We start from the raw sequence: 13,894 nt of genomic DNA on the forward strand, positions 1-13,894 counted from the left end.
TACGAACGGCCAATATGCACATAAAAGATGCTAAACATCACTTGCCACCAGGAAAATGCAAATCAAATCCTCATGAAATATCACTTCACACACACTGGGGTGACTATCATTGAAAGACAGAGAGAAACAAATACTGAGGATGTGGAGAGGACAGAGAAGGAGGGAGAGGGGGTCGTCAACTGTTAGATCTGCACCATGACATTATCTATATATATAAAAGCCTAAGTGACCGGCTGACCGGCCGACTTGCTGGTAGCTACGACGTGCACTGATAACCAGGGGGAAGACCCTCAACGCAGGAGCAGAAGCCACAGGCATGGAAACATGGAACAGACTGATGACTCTCAGAGGGAAGCGGGGAGGGGAGTGGGTGGGAAGAGATTAACCAAAGATCTTATAGGCATGCTAGAGGCCCGGTGCATGGATTCGTGTACCGGTGAGGTCTCTCAGCCTGGCCTGCAGGGATCAGGCCGAAACCGGCCGAGGGACCCCACCGGTGCACAAACCCGCACACACTTTATGTAAAAATAAACATTAAATAAATATAATGCTATTCCAATGAAAAAAAAAGAAATAAAAGAAGGATGTAATCAGATCAGTTAAAACAGAGGAGAACAAAACTACAACTTAAGACCCATGGGGGAGGGGGGGGAGGGAAGGCCGTGTAGAATGAATGTGGGAAAGAGCCAGGGGTGGTAACTAAAGGACTGTGGGAGATCAGTCAGCTAGTCCAGGGCCTCAAGCCCTGCGCTCACTCACACGACACACAGAAGTCTGGCTGCAGCAGGATTTATCCCCCCAGAAGGATGGGGGGTGGGGTAGATCCTGCAGTACCCTTGGGCCTCTTAACTATCATGGAGGGAAAGCAACCAAACAGATAGAGCCTAGTCCTTCATGCCTATTTATGAATGAATGAATGGGGTGACTTGTGTAGCTGGCCAGTGTGGGTTCCCCTTGCTGCCTGACTTGGCCTGTTTAACCCCTTTGACAAGGCCCCTTCCTCTTCCGGGGTCAGGTAGCTCTGTCCTCTGAGGGTTCTCACCTGCACCCCTTGGGAGAGGAGTGCTCACAGCACACACCTACACCCACTGACTCAGGGAGAACTGACACCATTAGCTCCTTACGCAAATCAACTTCCTCTTCCATTTAAAAACAGGAACGGGCAGCCAAGGATTATTAGAGTAGAAGGAAAACCAGTGAAGGAGAAGGACTCTAACCCAAAATCTGAGGAAACAAAAATTCATTTCCTTGGGGAAACGTAAGAGGCGGCTGAAATAAAATAAAAACAGGAATGGGCAGTCAAGGATTACTACACGTAGAAGGAAAACCAGTGAAGGAGAAGGACTCTCACCCCAAATCTGAGGAAACAAACATTCATTTCCTTGGGGAAACGTAAGAGGCGGCTGCATCCATACGATAATAACATGACTATAAAAAAAGCAAACGATCCAAGAACAAAAAAACTTGGGATTTCAAAACATGGCTGTCCAAGGAAGGGCATCTATCAAATCAGTGAAACGCAAGGCCACGGCCACCTCCCTGAACAAGCAAAAACACCGAGAGGCGGAAAATATGAGAAAAATGGTTAAATTCATGCAATATAGGTCCAGCAAGGCTTCTTCTGAGACAGGCCCTCCCCGGTCATAGGGGTGGGCCCATGACCCAAAGAGAACCACGCAGAGCCTGCCGCCGGAGAAAGCCAGTTCCATTGTCCACGAAGGTTAAGCTGGGAGTGTGTGAGCCTGGAGTTCTAAGTGGGCCCTTCCTCCGGGCAGAGTGGCCAAGGGCCCCGCTCCAACAGGGGAGAGAAAGGCCAACAGAAAGAGGAGCAGAGCTGAGGGTTGGGGAGGGGCTGGGGTGAAGTAGAGGGAAGGCAGGTGGGAAGACCAGGCAGGGGGAAAGGCCGGAGCCCCTGCCATCAGCAGGGCGGGGCTGCCCAGTCACATGCTCCCCTTTGTTGCCTAACATGGTTGCATCCATGTTTCCATCACCTGCACCTGTAAAATTCTGATGAACACACGGTCCTTTAAGAAGAAAGATCAGGGATCGAAAAGGGAAGGAAATAAGCAAAGACGTAAAGGCATTCACCCTGATGAGAAGACAGACTTAACCTTCATTCATAGTCAAGGTCCTCAGGGTGCCATGCAGGACCCGAGAGGGAAAGGCTCACACTCGGACCTGGGCTGTGACCGGGGAAAAGCACATTCGAGCAAGATACTGCTGGTATTTACTCCCCCGTCAGATGGTCAAAGTGTAAAATAATGAGTTCCTATCTGTCGCTGTGAGAGTGTGGGACAGTGGGCAGCCTCACAGACTGCAGGTGGGAGTATAAAATGGCACTGTATTATTGGAGGATCCGTAAAGATTTAAAATGAGCATTTAAAGGTTTTCATGACAAAATACATGCAGAAATGACTGTAAAACACAGTGTAAATACATTCCGTTTAAAAAATAAGAACATCCGTGTGCCACTGCCACTCAGCTTATTACAGAATATTTCCACCCGGCAGCCCAAGGAAACGAACATTACACTTCAAAATAATGTGGGAGGGGGCCCAGGCTGTGGATGACTCAATATTTGCAGTGATTGGATAACTACGAAGGTAGGTGCTGGGTACATGGGGGCTCATATATGATTCCATTTTTGCATATTTAAGGAATTTTCTGGAAGGAAGGAAGGAAGGAAGGAAAGAAGGGAGGAAGGGAGGGAGGAATGTCACTAATCACCGCTGAAACCTTCAGTGTGCTCCTCCCAGAACCAACGGCATTCACTCGCTGAAATAAGCCACGACTATCCTGTGTCTGTTCTCCTGTTGAATATTGACTGTTCCCAGTTTTTCACTGTTATGAACAGTTGGGCCCTGAGAATTCCCCTATGAGCACACAGCTGCCACTGCACACACGTAAGTCTCTCCGGGGGTCGTGGGGTAGGCACATATTTTACCATAACGGGCATTTTCTGTAATTTCCGAATTTTATAGAATAAACATGTATGAACACCTTTAAAGTCTGAAATGTCTACAGATGAAAATTACACATCACATATGCGAATATACCAGGATTATGCGGAAAGTGTGTTGTAAGGGGCCCCCCTACCTCCAGGGCCCGTTCACCACCTCCAGCACCAGGACCGTCTGCAGACACTGGGCCTGACGAGCCTCCAAGGTGACGCTCACCCTGCACTCCCCCAGAGGGTGCACCTCGCCGCCGGAGGGCTCAATGTTGAAAGGAGACACCTGACGGGGAGGTCAACCCGGAAGAATAAGGGGTGCGATCACTTGGAATTGCAGAGCTTGGGGCTGGCCATGCCCAACCAGGGTCACCCCAAGCTGCCCCCAGCTCATCAGAGAGCCACGCAGGATAAAGAAGGCAGCAGGCGGGAGGGGGAACACGGCTGCGCGTGTCTCAGGACCCAGAGGACAAAGACAGGGTCTCCAAGTAGAGGAGGAGGAGGAGGAGGACCCCAGGACTGGCCAAGATCTGGGGGGTAAAAGGCAGAGGGAGGCAATGGGGGGTGGGGGGTGGGGAAGGACAAGTGGACAGCAAGACAGGGGCCTGGCAGGAAGCAGTCAGAGGAAGGTGCCTTCGCCAAGCAGACGGGGTCAGCGGGTCTCCATGTAGAGGAGGAGGACCCCAGGACTGGCCAAGATCTGAGGGGTAAAAGGCAGAGGGAGGTGATTGGGGGTGGGGGGTGGGGAAGGGGGCAAGTGGACAGCAAGACAGGGGCCTGGCAGGAAGCAGTCAGAGGAAGGTGCCTTTGCCAAGCAGACGGGGTCAGAGGTCACAGGTGCAGCGACAACCTGAGGCAGCTCCCAAGGACCTGCTGCAGCTGAGGCAGCCAGTCAATGATTCTTTCTCATCATTGATGATTCTCTCTCTCTCTCGCCCTTCCTATCTGAAATCAATAAAAATATATTTTTTAAAAAAAGAGGGGATGGTTTACCGCTAACTGCGGCTGGGGGGTAACAAGGACCGCGGCTTGGTCGTCTTCTGGATCGCGCATCATACCGCCAAGTGTGATGCCACAGTGTGAGTGTGGGGTGGTGATATGCCACCTTTAGTATTTTCTTATTTTACAGTGAAAAGAAAGGGGCTATTTGAATGGAAATGAATCTTGAGCTCTCTTTTTTCGGGAGCCTTTCGTTTAGCGGGGGAGCCCAGGCCCAAGCACCACCTGGTGGCAGGTATTCAAACTGCAGGCAGACTCCCTGCCTGAGAAGTTGGGGAACCAGGGGGTGAGCCCACCCAGCCGGCCCCTCCCTGGAGGCCTGGGGAGCTTCCTGCCCAGCCCGGCTCCCTATTATCTTCCTGACTCAGGCTGCTCTGATCGAGGGAGAAACCCAGGTCCTATTTCTGCATCCGACTGGCAGAGCAAGTAACAGGAAAATCCTGTTTGGGGTCACATTCTGCTGCAGAGAGGACCCGCCTGCTGGGAGATGGGGAGAACTGGGGCTGCTGCCAGGCGGACGGCACCAGGCAGCGTCTCCTCTCCCAGCCCGCACCCTCTGAAGGCCCAGCCCAGGATCCACCGTTGAAACGGCACAGGTGAAACGGCACAGGTGAGTCCGTGCCGACTTACGCCCTCCTGCCTCTCCTCCAGACAGACCGAGCTCTCCTTCAGGAGCCACACGGCCGAGAGAGGGCTGGTGTTCTGGATGCGGATGCACTTGGTGGCCTTGTGCCCCCGGCGCAGCAACCCGAACTGCAGGGCCGAGACGCTGATGACGAGGGCCGGCCCCTGAGACACGCGGGCCCGTCACTGGGAGTGGGCTCTGTGCCCCGTTTGTCCCCCACCCCCGCCCGGCCCACCCAGCCGCACCTTAAACGTGGCCTCGATGTGTAGCACCACTGGCCAGGGGGAGTCTTTGATTTCACACAGCAGGTCCTGGCTGGTGGGGCCGGGGACACCGCCCGTGAACTTCAACTCAAAGTCCTCCACCTCACTGGGCGCTGGGGGAGGGGGAGAGGGAGCTGAGAAAGGAAGCAGAGGCAGGTTCCCGGGTACCTGGGCCTGGGTGCCTGGCCTTCACTGACTTCTCGCCCGTGGGTGCCGGGCTGCTGCCGGAGCTGATCACGGGGCACCGCGAACCCGCACGGGCCCCGCACGCAGGCCTCCTGCCCCCAGCCCCCGGCGGGCCCCCCTCGCCGCAGTACCGATGGTCCCCATGCAGGGCTCCACTTCGATGATGTGGCAGTCGCAGATCTTCCCCCACGTGTACCTGATGCGGGACTTGCTGTTGTTCCACATCTGAAAGACACACCCCAGCCGTCAGATCCGGGCCTGTGGAGGGACACCCTCCCAGCCCAGTCCAACAGCACCCACCCCGCACCGCAGGGCTTGTGGGCGCCAGGTCCTGCCAAGGACCCATGAGCACAGGAAGGGGCTCCCCAACCCTGTCGCTTGGAGGATGCTGGGAAGCTGGTACAGGGACAGGCGCGCCCAGCCCAGCATCCGTGCAAACCCAGCGGGTCCCGGGGCCTGGCACCCATCCTCTGTGAGGCGGGAGGCGGCCACCGTCCGCCCCTCCAGCCACCTTCCCCTCACAGCTGCGCCAGGGCAGCACTACCTGTGCCAGGGCCCTACCCTAAAGTCCTTCTTCACGTTCAGGCCGATGTAGTTCTCCCCGGGGATGATGAGGGCGTAGGGCTCCAGGAGGATCTGGAAAGGTTCCGCGGAGCCTTTCACCTCGACCTCCAGGACGATCACGTCCTTCGCGGTGTAGCAGGGGGTCTCCAGGTGGAAGCTGAACGCAGAGCACCGGGGCTAGGACCCAGCCAACAGCCCGAGCAGCCCCGCCCGGCCCTGCTTCTGCCCCAGGTGTTCGGTCTGGTGAAAAGCAAACCATCGCCTACCACGAGCCCCTAAATCAGACCTGCCAGTCAGCGCCCTGAAACGGGGATGAATGCCTGTGGCCGCCACAGCAACTCAGCGTGAGGCCTGGCCAGGGCAACCGCCCCTGCTGCCTGCAGGGACCACAGCGGGGCACCGGCCTGGGATCCCTACAGGGCTCTGGCTGCGGACCCCTGGCGGTTGTCTAGGGGGCACTGGTAGCAATGCCCACTAAGGGGCACAACCTCCGCCGCACCCCCAGGGGCCACCAGCCTGGCTGCCCGGTGGTAACAATGAGCCTGGGCCCAGCCCCGAGGTTGCAGGGGGGCCTGAGCTCTCAGTGAGCCCAGCGGAGTCAGGTGGCCCGTTCACCCCTTCCTGTCATCCTTCCTCGCAGCCCCACGGGGAAGGCAGGCCCCGCTCCCCACCTCTCATCCAGGGCCCGGGCCCTGCTCACCCCTTGAGCTCTGGGACATCCTCTATCACCATCTGGAAAACGCTGTGAAAATCCTTCAGCTGCAAGACAGACACAGCGCCCTGGAACCCAACTGCATGCCAGCCTGGCCGCCCCCGAGAAAGGCTGCGGCCGAAGCCCCAGAAAGGCCCTGAGGGTGCCGTTTCCCTGCGGGGCTCCCACCACCGAGGGAAGAGGGGTGGCTATGGGTGTGCCCCCCCACAGCTGAGCCTGGGGGGCAGGGAGAAAAGGCTCTCCAGACCCCAACACTGCCCCCAGTGTGTCCCCGGCACCACCCCCTCCCAGGACAGGCAGTGAGCGGCTGGATGCTGGGCTGAGAGGCAGACCTGCTGACCTCACCAGCGGCCCCTGAGTGCCCTCCTTCCACCAGCGCTCATGCCCTCTCACCCGGAGGCTGCTAACCTCGCCCTCGGGGACCCGTGCCTCTCGCTCTCTGGGGGCTGCTGGGGGCTCCACAAGGATGGGGACACCCCTGACGGAGCTGACACCAGATACCCCAGGCGGACGAATGGAGGCCAGGGTCTGGCTGCAGACGAGGTGAGTGCATGAGCAGGAGCAGGAGCAGGAGCAGGCAAAGCGAGCACCTTCACCCTGACCCCGCACATCCTCTGGCCCCTCAGCCAGCGTCAGCCTCCCAGGGTGCGGGATCTGGCCAGGCCCCGCAGCGGCTTCAGCGTCACCACAGAACAGGCCCCGAGGGTGCCGCTACCGTGACCCGCCCATGCGTGACCCGATCGCGTCACCTGGTGAGGGGAAAAGCTCAGGATGAACTCGTGGTCCGCGAAGGGGTTGAGGGTGCCCCTCTCGGGGGTCATGGCGAAGGCCGTCTCCCTGTCGGGGTAGCTTTTGATCCTGTCCGGGCTGTAGGTCTCTCCGGGCATCAGGGCCTGCAGGTTGGGCATCATGGTCTGCCAGTGGAAGGACAGCTCCACGTGCCTGTGAGGGCATGGGCAGCGGGTCCCAGGTCAGGTCCCAGTTCTGTCAGGAACAGGTCCTCGCGTCCCTGCCCGGCCTGGCCCCCCTCCGCCAGGTCAGCCTCAGGCCCCGCCCGTGGAGGAGCCTGGGGAAGGGGCAGCACTGGGCCAGGGTGTCCAAGCTGGAGGCCCCCTAAGAGAGCCCCCTCTCCCCGCCGCCAGCAGCTGGAGGTTAGGGCCCCAGGGACGCGGGAAATGGCACACACAGGGCGTCATGCTCCAACCATCGCACTGCAGGGCTCTGGACGCCCCCAGATCTCAGGAAAGTGTCTGCAGTGTCTCCCACCAACATGAGAGTTGCCCCATCGACCCCCAACCCCGCCCCCACCTCTCCAGCTATGGCCTCCCAGGACCGCTCTGGCCGGAAAGGTATGTGCCCGCTGGGTGTCAGGAGCGGTACAACTCCATGGCAGTGGGAGGGGCGGGACTCTGGAGGCAGCTGGGTGACAGCCTGTGTAAGGCTGGGCTGGGTCACCAGGCAGCCTGACTAGAGGCTCCGTGGTCTGTCCTGGTGCAATGGCAGTGAGCACTGGGCCCACAGGCCAGTCTGTCGGACCCTGGGACTTGGACGGCCCCCCATCCTGGGCAGGGCAGGAACGCTCTGGAGCCCCGTTCCTGCCTAAGGATGGTCCAGGATGATCAACGCTGCCCCATGGAACCTGCGGTGATGGGAAGATATCTGCGCTGTCCGGCATGAGGTCACCAGCTACCAGTGTGGCCGAGGACTTAAAATGTGGCTGGAGCCACTGAAGAAGTGAGTTTTTAAAGTTACTGAATGTTCATTATCTCCACTGAAATAGCCAGAGGTCGCTAGTGGCCATCACACTGGGCAGCGAATCGGGATCCCTCCATTCTGTGGCCAGACTGCTCCCTGGCCCCTGGCGGGGACCTGCTGCCTCACTGGCTCTCGGGGCCTGGAGAGGAAGGAGAAGGGGGGGGGTGCCAGGGGGCTGAGCATCGGGGTCACTCACGTAGCGTTTCTAATAAGCAGCTGCCTCCTCGCTGTGCACTGAAGGTTTTCAGGCTCAAAGCGTATGAAGTGCTGGGCTGTTAAGTCCGTGAGCTCTCCAGGCTCCGGCTGGCTCTTCTCCCCAGAAATATAGACCAGCTCCAAAGCAACCAGCTGCCCCATTCCTGACGAAACAGGGTGGCCAGGTTTCGCTAGGGCTGAAATCAGGACCCTCTGGCCGAAGGCTGTCGCAGGACCCACGCTACCATCCACATGCAACTTGGTCATGGCCCCGGGAATTGTACACAAGAGAACTGGGGGCCATTAACACATAGATTCACGTCCCCACGTCTTCACAGACCAAAAGGAGGTGATTCTTGTAACCTAGCATGTTGCAGACACTCAATTAGTGCTGGCTGAGTGAAACTGGATGGATGGATGGACGGACGGATGGATGCGGGGGGGGGCGGGGACGAACAGATGGACAGATGGAAGGAAAGAAGGAAGAAAGGCTGGGTGGAAGGAAGGTTGGATGGAAGAAAGGAAGGACAGACAGATGGGAGGGAGGGAGAGAGAAAGGGAGGATAGATGGATTGGACAGAAGAAAGGACAGACAGATGGGAGGGAGGGAGAGAAAAAGGGTGGGTGGATGGATGGAAGGAACAAGGGCACCTTGAAATTCAGCAGGGTGCCCCCCTAGCCCTACAGGAACCTAGAGGTGCATCGGGGTTGTTTGTATGAGAGTCACTGGTAACTCCCAGAAGAAGTTCAAGGTGAGTTTCAAGGTGAAGGGTGAAAGGTTTCGCCCAGGTTTCCATCTGTCTCCCACTAGAAGGCTCCCTGGGACTGTCCCGGAGGCCACACTGGCTTGGGTCTCCAAGGTCTGACCAGAGCGAGAGGCCCCAGACTAGACTCTGGTGCATGGAGGCTGCAGCAGCCCTCACGGTGTCCCGTGATGCCCAGGCCAGTGCGACAGCTTCCGGACCCCCACCCACCCCACCCCACCCCAGGCACACACGCCAGCCCACCTGATGTCACCAGCTCCCTGATCTGGCAGTTGTCGCACGCCATCACGAAGGTCTGCTCTGCCTTCCCAAAGCTCGTTGGGAGAAACCAGACCTGGGGGAGACAAGGCTGCCCTGTGACCTCCCACTAAGGGGCTTCCCCCCACCTCCCAGGCTCCTCTTCTCCGACACGCACCCCGTCTCTGCTCTCCACTTCTGCTGCCCTCCCTGCTGCTCCCCCTCCTACCTAAGGCCAGGAGTTTCAGCTGCCGCTCCACCCCAGAGCAGTGTCAAAGGGATAGGAAGAGCCAGTTCACAGGGACCAACACACACAGGACAACATGGGGAACCTCATTCAAAACGTAAATGAAAACCACCCAGGACCAGAGGTTTCACTCTTCACAGTGGCGGAGAGCAGGACGTTAGCTCTCACAAATGCTATGATGCTCTATCTTGATTTCCTTCAACGTAATCTAGAGGGATGGGTGAGGATTGGCTGGAAGAGCTGGAGGAACGTATGCAGAAAGGTTCACCAAGAGCTCACACGCATGAGAGCTGGGAAATGAGAACACTGTATGTGTTTTAACATGTCCAAGCCCAGCTGGTGTGGCTCAGCTGGTTGAGCGACATTCCATGCACCAGGTCCCCGGTTCAATTCCTGGTCGGGACACACGCCTGGATTAGAGGTTCGGTCCCTAAGTTGGGGGCGTGCAGGAGGCAGCTAATTGATGTTTCTCTCTCATCGATGTTCCTATCTCTCTCCCCCTCTCCTTTCCTCTCTGAAATAAATAAAAACATGTTTTTAAAAAAACAACCTAAAAATATCCAGGATAACGGTTAAAAATATTTGGAGAACGTACTGTATTGGCAAGAGTGTGAGGAAAAAGACACCTTCACATGTTGGAAGTATAATTGGTACGATCCACACGGTGGGGATTTGGTCAACACGTATCACAGTATGAGCAGAGACACCCCCCCGCCCCCAGTCAGCACCTCCACTTCAAAGACTGTATCCTGCAGGCAGACTCGGATTTGCCCAGCGGATGTATGCGTAAGTTATGTGCAAAAATAGCCAGAGATCAGAAAAAACTCTTCCTGGTCATCAGTGGGGAACAGCTGAGCTCCCGACTGTGGTTCGTTCACACAGTGGGATACTGCGCAACTGCAACAACATAAGGGTGATTTCTAAGGGGCATCACCGAGTGGAAACACACAGGACCGAGCCGGGGTGGAGTGGGCAGCCATGGGTCCGAAGGAGAAAAGGGAAGAAAGAGCGTGGGATCTGCTGGCTGAGGCATCGCATGTCTCAGGAAGGGCCCCCGGAAGCCGGGCGAGCGTGCGGCCTCTGGGTGGCTGAGGAACTGGGGTGAAAGGGAGCATTTCACTGTTTATCTGTTTGTATCTTATGAATTTTTAAATGTGAATTTACTTCTTAATCGCAAATATGAATAAATTTTAAAACAGACCCCCGAACCACCAATAAACAAAATACAGGGATGCAGCCAGGCCAGCGTGGCTCAGGGGTTGAGCGTTGACCTGAAAGCCAGGAGGTCACGTTTGATTCCATTCCTGGTCAGGGCACATGCAGGCTTGATCCCCAGTAGGGGGTGTGCAGGAGGCAGCCAATCAATGATTCTCTCTCAGCATCGATGTTTCTCTCCCTCCCTCTCCCTTCCTCTCTGAAATCAATAAAAATATATTTTAAAAAAATACATAAGGAATGCAAAGGGAAAAAAACTCTCCCCTGACTCCCTCACTGCCCCCCACAGACTCCTGCTGCGGCCCTCTTCCTTTTCCTGGGGATCATAGGAAGCTGGAATGAGGGGGGCATCCTGGCCTGGTCAGAGGTGACCAGTGCCAGTTCCTTAAAGCCATGGTGAGGCTCTGACAAGACTTGGGCTATGCCAAGAGGATCCAACCTGCCCCTCAACAGTAGACAAGGACTGACAAAGCCTTACTGTGCCCCTGAGTCGGGGAGGGAGACAGGGGCAGGAAAACATCCCATTTCTCAAAGGCTCTTCTGGGGAACCAATGAGCAAGTGTGATGAGCAGAAGGCAGCACTTAAAGGGGCCGGTTTGGAGCGGAGAAGCCCACAGCCAGGGGGGTCAGACTCTGAGAGCTTCTGCAGAGGCTCAGAGTAAGGCCTAAGGAAGGCGAGTCTTGCTGACTATATAACTGAGGATCAAACAGGAAAGAGAGAACAAAGCCAGTCATCACCCGGGTACCCCCTTATGTATGTGTGTGTGGGGGGGTGCCCAAGAGAGACTGAAGAACCATGGGAAGATCCTGGAAGCAGCCTGGATGCTGGTGAAAGTGACCCCCAGGCTGACAATGCGGACAAGCAATGCTCAGGTATCACGACGGAGAAGCTAGGGCAGTGATGGCGAACCTTTTGAGCTCGGCGTGTCAGTGTTTTGAAAAACCCTAACTTAACTCTGGTGCCGTGTCACATATAGAAATTGTTTTGATCTTTGCAACCATAGTAAAACAGACTTATATTTTTGATATTTATTTAATATATTTAAATGCCATTTAACAAAGAAAACTCAACCAAAAAAAATGAGTTCGTGTGTCGCCTCTGACACACGTGCCATAGGTTCGCCATCCCTGGGCTAGGGCTTTCGGCACTTCCTTTGGGAGAAAGGCCATAAGCCAGTCAAGTGACGTCACCGCACAGAATGCAGGGTCAGGCTCCTCCACAGAAACCGCCCAGGCTGGGACCGGGGTGGGAGTGGGGATTTGGGTCATGAAAACACAGAGATGACGAAATCATGCAAGCCGCTGAAGAAATAGCCATGACCAGTCATTCGGAGGAGGAAATACAGGCCCTACCTCCATCAGTATCTCCTGCCCCGGAGCCAGCTCGAACACCGAAGGCATGATCCCAAAGGGCAGTTGCTCCACGAAGCCAGAGATCGTGAGGGCCTGAAAGGAAAGCAGGTTACACAACAGCAGGGGCAGGATCGGTTGTGTAAAGCCCAGTGTTCGGGTTGCACCCTTCTCTCCTCCAAACGTCTGTTCAGCAGCGTGAAGGATCTTCAGGATCTCCAGTCCCTGGTGAGCGAAGCAACCGAGACGCCTTCACTCCGCAAGCATCTGCTCGACCTTCACGGGGCACCAGGTGAGGTTCTGAAGGTTAAAGTCAAGGACGCTGCAGAGGCACTGACAAGGTTGCCACTGACAAGCGATTCAGACACAAAGCAGGAGGCCTGAGACATGGCCTCACCTGCCGGGAGCCGGTCCGTCCTTGCTGTTTCAAGTCCTGGCCCTCCTACGGGGCCCTCCGTGGCAGGCGCCAGCTTCCGGGTCTGCCTCCATCCCCGATGCACCTCTGCCTTTAAGCTCCTGAGTCACAAGGGCAGCTGCCATCCCGTCGGCAGCCCAGGTGCCTACAGGCCTGGTGCCTACACAGGAAGCCACTTAGCACCCCGGGGACACAAAGCCATGCCTACAGGTGCCTACAGTCCAGGTGCCTACAGGCCTGGTGCCTACACAGGAAGCCACTTAGCACCCCGGGGACACAAAGCCATGCCTACAGGTGCCTGGCAGGTAACAGAAACGAGTGAAATGTGTCTCTGGAACACGTGGCCCAGTGGATCTATCACTTGTTTTCCGGAGACACAGGCACAGAGAAGTCTCCCCACTGTGAGGAAAACAGCGGTGTGAGGGTGACGACGCGTGAGCGCCGGCTGCTGCGGGTACAGGTGCAGCTGAGCAACAGGAGAGGAGGCACACATGTCCTGCTTCCTGACGGGGCCACGGGAAGTCCTGGCCCAAGGCTGCCCGTCTTCCAAATTTCCCAGAGACCCTGGGAATGCTGATTCTGATGCGAACTCTCCCGGAGATGTTTCAGCACCACGCCAAACAACGTGCCCCCAGGATGCAGCTGAAGAGCTAGCTGCCCATCTGTGACCTCCGATGTGATTCAAACTGTTACTGCATTTGCTGCCACAATGACCGCCTGGCTGAGCAAATGCAGTGACAGTGAGCCAGGCCTGGAAGGACAGGGGAGGTGATACGACTTGCCCAGGGTCACGCGCGTGTGAGCGGCACAGCTGGAGCCACAGCACCGGTGTCCATGCGCGCGGACCCTCGTTGGGAGGGAGAAGCTATCAAGTTCCATTTTCCGTGTGTGCGCAACCTCGGGTGCACAAGTCCCTCCCCCGGTTCCTTCCTCTGATGGGGCTGCTCTTTGCCCGGCAGCCTCTGTGACCACTCACCCTGAAACTCGTGGGCGGCCAGGTCTTCTTGGGGATCACACAGAACTTGGCGGCGCTGAAGCCCACGTTCTTGCAGAGGAAAGTGCTCACCTTCATTTCCCCGACGAGGCAGTAACCACAGTCCAGCACCGGCGACACTGCAGGGAAAGACAGCCCGTCCCCGTGAATGGGCCCTGCTGCCCTTGTCCTCCTGAGGCCCAGCCGGAGAGCACGGCCCCTGCCAGCACCCCGACCAGAGAGGGCGAATGGGGACATGCCCTGACCCCTGTCCCACTCCTGGCTAGAGCAGCAGGGGTCAGCACCCACCGTGAACTCAGGCCTCCGCCAGGGCCACCCACATGGCCCTGGGGGGTTGTGGTCACAGTCCCAGCTTCCAGCCTGTACCCAGCTGAAGAGGCTTGTGATGGAGGGAGCCCAGCCAAAGTCAGCTTTCCTGAAGAA

The 13,894-nt window shown here is 56.9% G+C and overlaps 1 protein-coding gene across 1 annotated transcript in view; it reads right to left on the reverse strand.

Annotated features, from left to right (window-relative positions):
• The window catches only part of DLEC1 (deleted in lung and esophageal cancer 1), a 45,468-nt gene that overhangs the window by 16,060 nt on the left and 15,514 nt on the right, over positions 1 to 13,894 (reverse strand). The window contains exons 10-20 of the mRNA XM_015564860.1: positions 13,454 to 13,590; positions 12,066 to 12,158; positions 9,257 to 9,347; positions 8,251 to 8,413; positions 7,049 to 7,241; positions 6,288 to 6,346; positions 5,585 to 5,744; positions 5,155 to 5,248; positions 4,820 to 4,950; positions 4,580 to 4,738; positions 3,097 to 3,236 (exon numbers count right to left, since the gene is read on the reverse strand). Of these exons, the coding sequence (XP_015420346.1) occupies positions 3,097 to 3,236; positions 4,580 to 4,738; positions 4,820 to 4,950; positions 5,155 to 5,248; positions 5,585 to 5,744; positions 6,288 to 6,346; positions 7,049 to 7,241; positions 8,251 to 8,413; positions 9,257 to 9,347; positions 12,066 to 12,158; positions 13,454 to 13,590 (1,420 nt within the window). The remainder of the gene's footprint in view (positions 1 to 3,096; positions 3,237 to 4,579; positions 4,739 to 4,819; positions 4,951 to 5,154; positions 5,249 to 5,584; positions 5,745 to 6,287; positions 6,347 to 7,048; positions 7,242 to 8,250; positions 8,414 to 9,256; positions 9,348 to 12,065; positions 12,159 to 13,453; positions 13,591 to 13,894) is intronic.

The sequence above is a fragment of the Myotis davidii genome, unplaced genomic scaffold (genome assembly GCF_000327345.1).
Source record: "Myotis davidii unplaced genomic scaffold, ASM32734v1 scaffold81, whole genome shotgun sequence".
Lineage (NCBI taxonomy): Eukaryota > Metazoa > Chordata > Mammalia > Chiroptera > Vespertilionidae > Myotis > Myotis davidii.